This window comes from Amia ocellicauda, chromosome 5 (genome assembly GCF_036373705.1).
Source record: "Amia ocellicauda isolate fAmiCal2 chromosome 5, fAmiCal2.hap1, whole genome shotgun sequence".
Lineage (NCBI taxonomy): Eukaryota > Metazoa > Chordata > Actinopteri > Amiiformes > Amiidae > Amia > Amia ocellicauda.
Genome location: NC_089854.1, coordinates 21515839 through 21529471, shown reverse-complemented (window position 1 = coordinate 21529471; position 13633 = coordinate 21515839). Strand labels below are relative to the sequence as shown.

Sequence of the window (13633 nt, the reverse complement as noted above, 5' to 3'; positions counted from 1 at the left end):
GGTTTGTTAAATGTTAGTCGGGGTTTTTAGCTTGTGCTCTTGGGTGTTTTTATCTTCTTGGTTTATTTTTTTATTTTTCCCCATGTGTACTTTATGCTCTTTAAATGTAAACGGCTCTAGGGAGGTCAGCAAGAGGGCACAGTTATTTAGGTTTCTGGACTCAAAGAAGGCTAACTTAGTTTTTCTGCAAGAAACTCATTCTGACAGCAGTAATGTATCTTGTTGGCTGTCTGAGTGGAAGGGGAGGGTGTTTTTAAGTCATGGTTTTAGTGTCAGTAATGGGGTGGCTGTTTTATTCTCTCCGGGGCTGGGTGCAGAGATTGTGTCTGTGGAGGAGGTGGTGCAAGGGCAGCTTTTAAAACTTGTAATTAAATTAAATGTTTTTCTTGTTTTAATTAATATTTACACTCCCAATATGGGTAGGGACCATATTTTATTCTTTGACAAGCTGTGTTAGAACAGTGTGCACCTGCGTATTTGTATTTATTCTGATGGGTGGGGATTTTCATTGTACCATTGTACCGGCTGATTGAGAGAGTGTGTGAGCACCGTGGTGCAGAGCGATCAAACATACTGTGTGCCAGGGCGCTCCATTTTTGATCTTTTGTTTTTACTTAGAGATTTTTTTTTACTGTTTCTGATGCTTTTAATCTCGAGTTTGGACTGGTGTCGCTTGACCTCGGTCTGAGCCAGCCTTTCCCAGTACAGAGAGGGATCAGACAGGGCTGCTCTCTGTCCAGGATGCTCTACTCTCTCTCCATCGCTGCTGCACCAGCTGAGGGAGCGGCTGCTGGGCCTGGCTGTCCCTGGCCTCCCCTCGGCCCCACCTGTCTGTCTCTTAGCGTATGCAGGTGACCTGAATGTCTTTGTTACTCATGACTGGGACGTGACTGTGCTGGAGTCCTGTCTACAGGCTTTTGAGAGAGCTTCCTCAGCGCGGGTGAATTGGGCCAAGAGGGGAGCGTTCCTTGTTGGCAGCTGGCAGGGGAAGGTGCCTCCCATTCTACCGCAGGCGCTGGAGTGGAACAGAGTGGGGCTGAAGGTGCTGAGGGTGTATTTGGGCATGGAGGCTTACATGCAACAGAACTGGGAGGGGGTGTTGGAGAAGGTCTTGGGGAGGCTGTAGAGATGACAGTGGCTGTTAAAGTGCCTATCTTTCAGGGGGAGGGTCCTGGTGATTAATAACCTGGTGGCGTCCATGCTTTGGCACAGACTAGAGTGTCTGGATCCTCCCCCAGGACTGCTGGAGTCAGTGCAGAAGACTCTGGTTAAGTTCTTCTGGAGTGGAAACCATTGGCTAAAGCTGGCTGTCCTGTACCTGCCCCGTGATGGGGGGGGCAAGGGTTGATTGACATCCGACACCAAGTGGAGGACTCGCCTGGGGCTGGGTGGGCCTGGGCGAGGCTGTGCTGCAGTCCTGGAGGGTGCTGTGTAAGCTGCCCCTGCCCAAGCGCTCAGGAGACCTGCAGTGGCGAGTCCTGTGCAGTATTCTGGCCACAAACCGCCTGTCTGCGACTCCAGATTTTTTTTTTTAGCCTACTGAGGTCTCTCGGGGTGATTTTTAGTGAAGAGCTGTTGAGTTTTAGCGTTCACTATTCATACACGGATCGCCATCGTTGCGCTCTGGTCAACTTTCTCCTGGGTCCAGCTAAGCTAGCCATTTTAAAATCCCGTACTAATAGGCTATCCAGTGTGGGTGTTGATGATGCACAATGTATTTTTAAAGTTCTTGTCTCGACTAGGATAGTGGTGGATTTTTCCTTTTTTAACTCTTTATATATTTTTTTTATTTTGTCTTGTGCAAAATAAAGGGGTTTTAAATCTCAGTCTCTCTCTCTCTCTCTCTTTCTGTTTCACACTCTCACTCTTCACTCCAGGTCGCTGCTATCAACCCAAACCACCCACTGGCCCAGATGCCGCTCCCGCCCTCCATGAAGAACTGTATCCAGCTGGCAGCCTGTGAGGCCAGTGAGCTGCTGCCCATGAACCCTGACCTCCCCGCCGACCTCTTCACCTCCTGCCTGACCACGCCCATCAAGATCGCCTTGCGCTGGTGAGACCCCAAGTAGAATCATCGTTATTATAATGAATGTAATCAGCTTGAGCATGTTTACCATGTCACGCAGTCCTCACATCACATGCAAGTTAAGTGTTTTAGACAAGTGTGACTGAATGCAGCATAATCTACAAACCAACACACTGCGGTGAAACACGGTTTTGACACGGTGCTGCTGTATGGCAGGGACCCAGCGCCCCGCTTTCCCCTCCTGCACCCGGGACCCCCGGGACCCCCGGGACCCCCAGCGCAGAGATGACACCGTGATCCGGGCCGCAGAAATCATTTCCAATTTGCAACAAGATTAAGGCTTTATCATTCGGGGAATCAATCCAATCAGCCAGATTTGATTTTTCAGATTAATGCTACTGTTTGCAAATGGGAATCGCTGTGGCCTGAATTGTCTTCTTCCAGGACTTGTAGACAGAGACAGACGCACATGCACACAGACACGCACACACAGATCACTCACTCTCTGTAATAACTGAACCACTGATTTCCAAATGTCATGTCATCGTAGTCAAGTCCGTCCAGCTGTGTGTTTGTGAGGCCGGGGGCGGAGGTAAAGGCCGAAGGCAGGGGTGTGGGCTGCCGGTCCAGGGATTACGTCCAAAGACACCAGACCTGTCGGCTTTATATTCCCCCCCCCCCCCCCCCCCCCCGGGAGCCTTGGCCTGGAGGAGATGCTAAGCTCCCGCTGTGAAAAATCCCCCTTTCATTTTATAATTGTTTTTCACCTGATGCTGATGAGGTTTTTTTTTTTTTTCCTGCCTTTGAAGTGTGGTGATGCTGTGTGTGTGTGGTGGGGGGGAATATTGAGGATCTCTCATCGCTGGAGATGCCGTAATACAGGTCGATAACACGAGACTCTTATTAAGTGTGCGGTATGAGCTTTCGATTGTCTTTGTTCTCATTGTGACCCGGTCCTGGACAGAACTCCTGTTAGTTCAACCTGAGCTGCTTTCTTCAACCCAATTAGACCTGGTGTTTATTTAGCAAAGAAAAAACATTGCTCCAGTGCAAACCCAGCTGTAAGAATGTGTAATTGTGTGTAAAAATAATGTGCTACAGTGTATCAATTGTAAGTCACCCAGGATGAGGATGTCTGCTAAGAAATATAATCATCATAATGTGCACTGTCTCAAAATGATCCGCAGCTCCTCACCTCCGCCAGCTGTTAAATCAGAAGTTTAGAGGGTTTTCATTTCCCCCTCTGATAAACCGATTCCTCCCTGTCATTCCTGTGTGATTTCTGTGCCGCGGAAGACCCGTGTGTTCCTGCACTTCTTAATTGGATCCAGATCGAGAGAGAGAGGGAGGGGGAGGGAGTAGGAGAGAGAGAGGGAGTCTCAGCGAGTCTTAATGGCTTTACCAAGTCTCCAAACTTGAAATGAAGGGAATGCGCAAAGATGGGGAGGAGGCGGGGAGGGATTGGAGGAGCGCCGAAGCAGAAAATCGTCGCTGATGGAGGGCCGTGGCGAAGGGAATCCCCCCACACTGCCGGGAAGGGCGGTTCTGACCCGATTCTCGCTGCGTGGGCGACTCGCATCCACGGGGCTGCACTTCCTTGTCCGTTTCTTTCTTGTGAAGTGTGGAGACTGGGGGCGGTTAGGGTACCTGGTACTCTCACTCCACCCTTAAAAAATGTATGTCCTTCTCGCGCCACTGCCTCTGATTGCAAAAGCTTGTTAAATCGTCCTCTCTCTCTGTCTCTCTCTCGTCTCTTCCGCGGGGGGGATTTCTGTTTCTGATTTTTTTTTAAATTCGGGTTTCTTCCTCCCCTCCCCTCCCCCCCGACAGGAAACTGAGAGAACACGTCTGTGAGCAGCATGGCTCTGTGCTTGTACAAAATTAAAACCACTTTTGCATCCATTACCCCACTGGTGCTTTTTTGAAACAGCAGAGCAATATCCAAAAAGGCAAATGAAAAAAGACAGTGTAAATAGTGAGTGACTTACAGTGTGCATGTGCGTGTGCGTGTGCGTGTGTTGAATATGTAGACGTGAGATGCATGTTGTGAATTGTGATGACTGAGCTGCCTGTGCTACTGGGTGGCAGGGGGAGATTTTCGTGTGATGGCTGTATCTGTATTAGAGGAGGAGGTGTGTGTGATAGAGAGAGAGAATATTTGCTGTGTAAATGTGTGCTCCTCTCCTCCACTCTGGGGAGCGAGAGAGTGGTTTCCCTGCAGTATCTTCTCAAGGAGATGCCCATATTTATGCTGATGCTGCGGTTTCCCTCTCTCTCCGTCTCGGTGCTCTTTGATGTGCGATTCTTTTATTATTCCACGCAAACAGAGTTAAAAACACATCTAACCTCCCCCCCTCCTCATCCATCTGCTCTGTATAAAAGTGACTACCCCACCCCCCCGCTGGGTTGTGTGTGGTACAGTTTTGTGTTTGTTCAGCAGTCAGTATGCAAAGCCCATTCGTGACTTCGGCCCACACTCCGGCACGGTGGTGCTCGAACTCGCAGGCAGAGGAACGGGCCTAGGCGAGGGCAGCTCTCTCTCTCTCTCTCTCTCACTCGTGCCTCCTCGGGGGTCCTGCACATTGATTCGGAGGACTGTTAGTGCGTTACAATTCAGTGCGTCAGAGACTGCGGAGGGGGCCGGCCAAGAGAGTGCAGAATGGATGATGTTAGTTACTTTTTCTTATTTTATAATTAATTCCCTCCGGTTACCACTGGGACTTTCAAGCCAACCCGCCCATCTTGCATCCTTTCAAGACCCCCTCACTGAATCAGCAAGAAGAAAAAAAAAACGAAGTGTAGTAGAATTATAAAATAGTGAATTAAATCAATTCATGACTAACTGATAAATTAAAAGAAATACGAATGTGGACAAATAAAAGCATGAAGCTGAACAGAACCATCTTGTGTTTGAGTTGTGAGACTCGGCCACTGGACCGAAAGATGCGTGTTGATGCATGTCTCTCCCTCCTTCTCCTTCTCCCTCTCTCCCTCCTGCCCTCTCCCTCCCTCCCTCCCTCTCTCTCTCATTGTGAGCGGCAGGTCCTGTTTGCAGAAGCTGATGACAGTTCTGGGTCAGTATGACAGGGAGGTCACGGGCTCCACCCCGAGTCGGCTCTCGGGATATTAGTGGGATTATTGTTTGGGTGCAAATGTTGGGGGGATTACGGAGGGAAAATAATTTTTTAAATGCCTGTCATAATAATAATAATAATAATAATAATAATAATAATAATAACACGAGTGCACGGAAAGCTCCTACAGGCTTTATGTGTTGGGAGAACACATTGACATTGTCTTCTCCCACCACTGCGTACCTTCAGACCCCCATCCCTCCCCATCCCCGGCTCTCCATTCATCCCGGCCCATCGTTCCTTTCTGTCATTTCAAGAGAGCACTGGGTTAATGCAGTAGTAATCCAGGTCCGGCCCACATGGCACTTGGACCAGCTTCGGTTTCTCTTATTGCGCTCATTTGGTTGTTTTAGTCCTCAGTCAGGCGACACGTTTTGAGGAAGTGGACATCCTCTCTGAGTTACAGACGAGAGCAGGGTCTGTTCACCTGCCTGCTTCGCTGAAGAGCCGCAAAGACACAGTTGATATGGGAAGATGTGTCTGCATTACTTGTTCTTGTTTGCCAAAGCTTAAGAGATGATCTCTCTTTCTCTTTATCTTGCCTTCTCTCCCCGCTGCTCACTCTCTTTCTCTCTCACTGTTCTTCCAGTGTTACAAAGTCTCGCCCGTGTGCCGAGAATCGAGTCTCGGCATCTTGATTGAGTTGTTTTTGTTGTTGTTGTTGTTGTTGTTGTTGTTTTAAGTCACCAACTCTCAAATCATCTCGCTTCACCCCGTGTCTCCATCTTTCCCCCAATTCCCATCCCTCGGTTCACTCTATATTGCCGTGTTCTTGGGGGTCATTCCAGAGTAAGGAACGGCGTCGTGTAGAATCTGCCCTGTATTCCGCAGGGCCGCAGCTGCACCCTGAGCCTCCGGGAACTGACGACCTGTGCAATCTAGCTGCGCGCTGACCTGGATACTCGGGAAGCCGGGACCTCTTCAAGCCCTCCGCTGACGTGTGAAGCTCATTGTGAATTCCTCTCTGGAGTTTTATTTTATTTTATTGTACTTGTTCTCTGTCTGTCTCCCCGGCCTCATTCATATTCATTGCCCTGAAGCGAGTACTGGTATTTTGGGAGCAGTGGCTGAACTGATCTGCTTCAGGGGATGTGGAGAGGGAGGGGGAGAGAGAGTGAGAGAGTGTGTGTGTGTGAAGACGGGGTCCCGGGCACTGGGGTGGGAGTTTGCTCTCTGACTGCTTGTTGCACACGGTGAAATGCAATCTGCCTGGAGGAGATTTGCTAAAAACGAGAGCACGTGAACAGCCTGCAGCGTTCTCTCTCTTTCTCTCTTTCTTTCTCTCTCTCTCTCTCTCTCTCTCTCAGAGTACACGGCAGAGATGTGTGGTGGGGAAAAAGAAAATCTGCAGAAGAATTTGTTTGTTCGAGTGTTTGTGTTTGTCTTTTGACAGCACCTTTACTGGCACCCTCTCCAGAAACAGCCCAAAATGTCACCAGAAAGCTGGAACGCTGTCATCAAAATGCAATTAACCTCCTTCCCTCGGAGGAGCCTTGCCTGATTCAACACACGCCACATCGTTAAGCAGACCCAATTTTTATTATAGATTTTTTTTTTTTTTTTAACTTGATCTGCTCCCAACAACAAACAAAAACCCGGCGTTTTATTTATTTATTTATCCCTTTATTTATTTAACTTTTACTCCTATTTCATCAGCTCAGTGAAACTTAATATTAACTTTATATAATCATCAAATCATCTTTTTGCACGCATTCTCTGCAGAATACCTACGGATTATCCGTTTTTGAAACGAATCCCCAAATTTCTGTCTTACCCCCGTGTGCAAGAAGGGAGGAATCTGCACAGGGGTGGAAAGCGCCAGTGGTTTACATTAAACACCAACGAGTGATTGTTCTCTGTAGCCTCTGAGACGGGTCTGTGGCCGTGCTTTCCGTGTTCGCGTGTCGATTTAGCTCCTCGGATGACCCCCCGCCGCCTCCTCATCCTCCCACTCCGCCCCTGTAAATCAGGCACGGGGCCCTGATTGGAATAGCGGCGGGAAGATTAACTCGATAAAGTGTAATGGCAGGTCGAAGGGATGAAATAACCAAACGGCATGCATATTGTGTTATGCGTGTTTGTCAATGGACTTTCAAGCAAGGGGCTTACAGAGAGGAAGGACACAACGGGACAAATACAAGAAGGCGATCCCACTGCTGACACCAATGTGATTTCAGAGCACTGTCACCTCTGAGAGTAAAGATCTTTGGTCAGACTGTCTTATTATTTATATATTTTTTACTGCGGCACTGTACTGCTTTTTGCCCCAGCGGCCTTCCTTCCCTCTCCCCTCTCCCCTCCCGAGTTGAGATTGGGAGGCCGCTTCCCGTTGCCCTCAGTTTGAACTCTTTTCAAATCAAGCAGTTCACCGGCGAGCCAGTCTGCCGTGTCGAAGAGTCGTTGTACATTTCTGAGAGCGTGGGTGCAGTCTCTTCCATTAGGAACTATATTCGCTGCCACGTGTCACCCGAGGTACAAATCCGTGTGGAAACTGGATTTGCCGACATCGCTTATCCCCTCAAAGCCCTGCCGAGATTAATATTCGTCCTTAATTTATTTGTCTGACACCTTTTTCCAAGGTGACTGACATTCACAACCACATCTGTTAAATGAATAAGCCGCCCGGCGCCAAGCGTAAGGTGTGGAGTGGAGAACATCTGGATCTGGCAGTGTAGAGGGACAGATTCCTGTGTCGAGGTCTCCTGTAGAGGGCAGTGTGGGGCGGTGCTGGTGGTAGCAATCTGTGGGATGGGAAGCAGAGAGAGGGGTTCACTGTTGGGTTTGGTAGCTACAGTAAAATCCAAGTGTCACATCCAGGCTGTTTCTGCTCCGACACCATGGCCGTGGAATTTGTATCCCGTTTCCCATTTCAGCTGTACTTCTGACCCCCCAGGAAAGACCACAGCCCTGATGGGCCTGTTTCAATCCTCTCTCCGTCCACGCAGCCGGGCGGGTTGCCTCGGTCCAGCCGTAGCGCATCAGTCCCGCAGTCCCTGTCTCTCACAAGTTTACACTCTCTCCCCTCTCTTGTCTCTGCAGGTTCTGTATGCAGAAGAGTGCCAAGCTGGTGCCCGGGGTGACGCTGGACCTCATCGAGAAGTAGGTGGTGCTGCGCTGGTCGGGTCGATACCCGTGTATTCCCATGATGCACTGCAGTATACTTTGAGGCTTTCTCTGCGTTTTATTTTATCGACATTTAGGATATCGATCGAACATTCTCGAGGTCCTTCGATTTTTATTTACTTATTTTTGTATTGCTCCAATACTTTTAACTGCAGCATTTTCAGGTAGTTTCACTTAAGTCGCAGCCCAAGGGATGTGCTGGGATGATTAATGTTTTTTTTTTTTTTTTTTTTTGCACTGGCTGTACAGAGGAGGAAGCTGCCAGTTTAGATGAAATTAAAATATCTGGAAATCGGCTTATTTTAACAAAACATCTCTTGGGGGGAGAAATCTCAGAAGCAAAAAGACAGTTTTACCGTTTATCATAGTTTAACTGTGGTTAAGTGATCTGATGGGTACATTCAGATTGTTTGGAGAGTGTTATTTTGAGTAATATAGATAATTTGCATTTAAATAGTTACGTTTAAAATGACCTTCTGGTCACCCTTAGGGTTAGCGATAGAGACCACAGTCAACTTTGATAAGCAGGGATTGGACTTCTACAGTTAACTGCATCGGATGTAGATTGGTAAGGGCCTAGCTTGAAATGTTGTTGTTGTCGTCTATGGCTGCGGTTCATAGATTGTGTCAGTGAACGTCCTGCATGGCTTAACCTAGCGGCCCTATGAGACCCTATGGGAAACGTTAAGCACTTTGAATTGTGCTTATATTTTGTAAATCGCCCTGGATAAGGGTATCTGCTAAGTAAATAATAATAATAATAATGATAATAATAATAAACACACAAGAGGGGCGGTCTGTGGGCCACACATTTGTTTTTGGGTACTTCCATAGAACTGAATCGCGTTACCCGGGTTTTTATTATTCCAGAAAGCCTTTAGGATACCCAGACAACACCAGAAAAGATCTGTTTACTTAGCAAGTGACAGACGATCCCAGAACAAAGCCGAGCTCTGTGTTCTCACCTTGTCCTTTATGATCTAGCGCTGTGCGTTCGCCATGCTCCCAGCCAGCCAGCCGCTAATGTTTGCACAGCCTCCGCGATTCATCAGGAAATGTAATAACTGTGTCAATTAGCTCAGCGATTTGCATAAAACATCAATGAGGATGCTGTTCGGGAATGAACATAATTTGCAGAAAGTTAATGAATATCAAACGGCACCAGGATGTGACACAGTTCTGTCTTTTCTTTAAATAAACAAGACCAGTTTACAGACGCTGTGTACCAGCAAGCATCTCCCCACCCCTGTGGTGATGAAACCCAGGGAGACGGGTTGGTCACGTGCTTTACTTCTGCGCCAGCGCAATTGTTTCCACCGGGTCCTAGTGTGAACATAAAGTCTTGAGCGGTGTGAAACCAAAGACTGGGGCCCCTGCACTCTAGATTAGAGTCTCCTTTAAACCATCTTAGTCTTCATTTTGTTCCACTCGGTTTTGATTTCATTGCCTCCTGCTCTGCTGTGTTTACGGCGTCTGGGAGACATGCCCGGTGCAGCACGTTAAGATGATGTATGACAGACTGGCACACTTTGTTGCACCTGCTAAATCAGCAGCTACAACATTAGGCAGCTAAACAAGCAGGGGAGACGCACGCACCCTCGTACGTTTTCTCTACTGGCCGACCACGGGCTGTGGATGCTGGGATTCTGTGCTGCGGGACACAGCGCGGCACTGAAATTAGCAGGTCTGGCTTAGACCCCTGACCGCAGCCCCCCGTGAGTCTGATGCCCGACTCACCGGACCACGCGCACATGCTGACACAGCGGTCAACACAATTACAGAGTCGCAAAGCCACTTCAGTGGAGTCTGAACGCAGAGAGCCGGCTGCAGATTCCTCTCCGCCCTGCTGGTGTGGTTTTGCATGGTTTGCGCTAGTGATGCTGCAGTCATATCAGGGAGGTGGGGGGAGTCCAGTGTCAGAGATGAAGGGGGGGTGGGCAGGAAATCCCTTTGTGTATAATTGCTCAGTTAGTGAAGCGCAGCTGGTTTCACAGGCTTGTTTACAGTGTGTTTTTTGTTGTTATTTGTACTTCTGGCTTTTTAAAATGCAGAGTCCCTCTGGCTTGTTTAAATTCAGCCCACTGAGTTTGTCACAAAGATAGCATATTTATTTTTCTCTCGCTCTCCCTCCCTCTCTTACTCTTCCTCTCTCCATCCACTCTTTCTCTTCCTCCTTCTCTCCCTCCCCTCTTTCTCTTCCTTTCTCCTCCCCTCTCTCTCCCCCTCTCCCACTCTCACGGCCTCTCTGTGTCGTATTGAAATTCTGCGCCGGGCTGTCATTCATTGATTATATGAGTGATAAGTCACTACTGAGTAATTTAGGCCTAATTATACCCTGGGTTAGATCTCACACTGAACAGAGCTGAATAATGCACAAGGAAAAGAAAATAAATATGTGTTGGGGGAAAAAAACAATATCTAAGGGACAAATTGGGAAAAATTAATGCCAGGTTGCTGATCCTGGCGTTTTCCAAGCATGTGCACCTCCCGTTTCTGCCGACGGTGCGGTAAACCAGTCGGAGAGTCCTCCAGAATGCGGCGGTGCATCATTAGGATGCAGAACCGGAGATCACTCCACGCGGTACGGCCGGATTAGAAGCTGCGATGAAATATAATTACAATATTAATAGAACTCTAAACCACGCTCTGCGTCGCGTCCCCGCGGACCCTTCTCATTCACACCCGGCCGGCGAGATCCCTCCGACTAACCGAAGATGAAATGCATCTCCAGCTGCGATAAGGAAGTGGCCCCTCTGCGTTCGGCATGAGCCCCAGCTGCCATGGAAATACTCGGGCGCTAATTAGGCTCGCCACTGATCACAGGATTAATTAAAATATTAATGGGGACTTTAATGACATGTCAGGAGCCCAGACACCCGGGCCATAGACTACTCTTATTCCCCATCGGCCGAAATCAGTGCTGGATTAATATTTTCTCTTTATAATAATAAGCCCGGTTCACTGACGCCATGGTTAGCTTGTCTGTATCGGCTGTCGTGTAACGGCCAATTAACCGGCAGAGTAATGCGCGGTATCTGCAGTGAGTCCGCCGGGGAGCCGCCCGACGCCTCGTGGCCCTGGGTACGGCTGCAATGTGAACCAGTACCGGGGGGCCATTACTCAGCCGAGGAGGTGTTGGAGCTCAGTGGCCTTGTCAGAGCGCTGCCTTGCCTGCACTATCAGTCTTCCATTATTGAATCATTTTTTCACTTTTAATTTCTCTCCACATCCCCGGGAGTCTCGGCAGCGAAGTTGGTAGTGTGTGGGAAAGTCTAGTTTAAAACACTCCCGACTCCAGGCCTATCGTTATTATTTTTATCTCTTCCTCCCTCCCTCTCTCTCTCTTTATGTATATTTATCACCATCACCATTAGCCCGTATCGATCCACTGCTGGGTGAAGGCCTCCCCAAGTTGTTTCCACCCGCTTTGATCTCATTCCTATGCCATGCCTGTAGATTTTATTATGTCATATTCCCATTTTTTATGTGGGCATCTTCCCTGCTCTTGGGATCCAGGCCATAGCTTCCCCGGTTCCATCTTTGATCTGTTCTTCATGTGGCCTGTCCGGCTTATCGCCTTTTTAACATTTTCACTCTGTCAACGATGTCACATGCTTTGATTTGTTCTTGGATCGATTAATTTATTTTCCTATCTATTCTTGTTATTCCAAGCGGACATCCAAGCTCTTTGTGGCGTCCCCAATTTCTGGTAAAGCGACCAGGTTTCACAGGTGTAAGTGAGCGCTGGACGTATGTGTCGATCAAGTACGCTTCTCTTCTGGTGAACGGGTAGATTTCCTTTTGCTAGCGTGCCGTCTCTTCCCATTTGTATTCATCTTATGATTTCTTCCATAATATCTGCATCTGCGCTCATTTGTTGTCCATGGAAGACATAGCTTTTGACATATTTGAGTGTACATTGATCAATTGTGACTTCCTTGCTGTCATGCCCACACACACACACACACACACACACACACAAAGAGGGATCAGTCAGTCAGTGTTTATCTTGCACTTACATCCTGGTCAAGCTCTCGATGGATTTAAAACGGTGATGAGGCTAAATCCCTGCGGCGTGTAGGGTGTGTGTGTCGGAGAGAGTGCTGTCGTGTCTCTCCCTGCTCTCTACAGCCCTGCGCACAGGGAGTGATCGTGAAGAGAAGACAATTTTACGAGGCAAAGGGCAGTGATCGATCGTGGCTCTTGTCGTCACGGACCCGCAGTCAAAAGCAATACCATTTATCTGTTCAGGGCGGCTGCATCCGTCTCTGCGGCCGCCCCGTCGTCTCCGGTCCCTGCTCCCCTGCGCTCGGCACGCCGGCCTCCCTGCTGCTTGTCATAAAATAAAATGTGACATGAGCCGCAGCTCGATCAACACATCATAATCAGCGGCTTGAGATTTTATTGATCTCCCGATGCTGCTGCTGTCACTTTTATACGGGCGAGTTTATTGTGTCTTATGTCTGACTGTTCATCTTAATGTGCCACAGAAAAGATGGGCACGAGAAAAGGGAAGGAAACAACAACACTATCCATCCTTCGCAGCCACAACCATCCATCATTTTCTGTTGTTAAACTTGTGTTGTGGTGGTTATTGTTTTATAGTAATAAACACATATATATATATATATATACATATCGTTCTCTCTCTCTCTCTGCTGCCTTTATGAAATGCTGGGTACGAAAGACCCAGAGCGGAGCCGTCATTCCCGGGGCGAGAGTGTTGTGTGTTAATAGTGTTTATAGAAACTGCACACCTGAAGCTCTCCTGTTGACAGGAAACTGAACAATAAGGCGTGGGTTCAGTTTCTTATAGCGGTGCTTTGAAAGTCCAGGAAGCTCTGAATGACTGATCTGGTCCTCTTTGGGCTGGGTTGTGCGGTGTCCAAGAATGTGTGTTTGTGTGTGACTCTATATGTGTCTGTGTGTCTTTGTGTGTGTGTGTGTCTGACTGTATATGTCTCTGTGATTACATTTGTGTGTGTCTGTGTGTGTCTCTCTGTATGTGTGTCTCGGAGAGTGTCTGTGTGTTTCTCTCTGTGTGTCTTGGTGAGTCAATGTGTGTGTGTCTCTCTCTGTGATTGTCTCTTGAGTGTGTGTGTGTCTCTGTGAGTGTCTGTGTCTCTCTCTCTGTGTCTCGTGAGTGAGTGTGTGTGTGTGTGTGTGTCTCTCTCTGTGTGTCTCGTGAGTGACTGTGTGTGTGTGTGTCTCTCTCTCTCTCTCTCTGTGTGTCTCGTGAGTGACTGTGTGTGTGTCTTGGTGAGTGTGCGTGTGTGTGTGTGTCTCTCTCTGTGTGTCTCGTGAGTGACTGTGTGTGTCTCTCTCTCTCTCTCTCTCTGTGTGTCTCGTG

At 48.3% G+C, this 13633-nt stretch overlaps 1 protein-coding gene across 8 annotated transcripts in view; it reads left to right on the top strand.

Annotated features, from left to right (window-relative positions):
* Window positions 1-13633, top strand: part of rptor (regulatory associated protein of MTOR, complex 1) — a 120652-nt gene that overhangs the window by 50946 nt on the left and 56073 nt on the right. For all 8 annotated transcript variants that reach the window (XM_066704303.1, XM_066704301.1, XM_066704305.1 and 5 more), the window contains 2 exons: window positions 1878-2053; window positions 8200-8259. In XM_066704303.1, the coding sequence (XP_066560400.1) occupies window positions 1878-2053; window positions 8200-8259 (236 nt within the window). The remainder of the gene's footprint in view (window positions 1-1877; window positions 2054-8199; window positions 8260-13633) is intronic.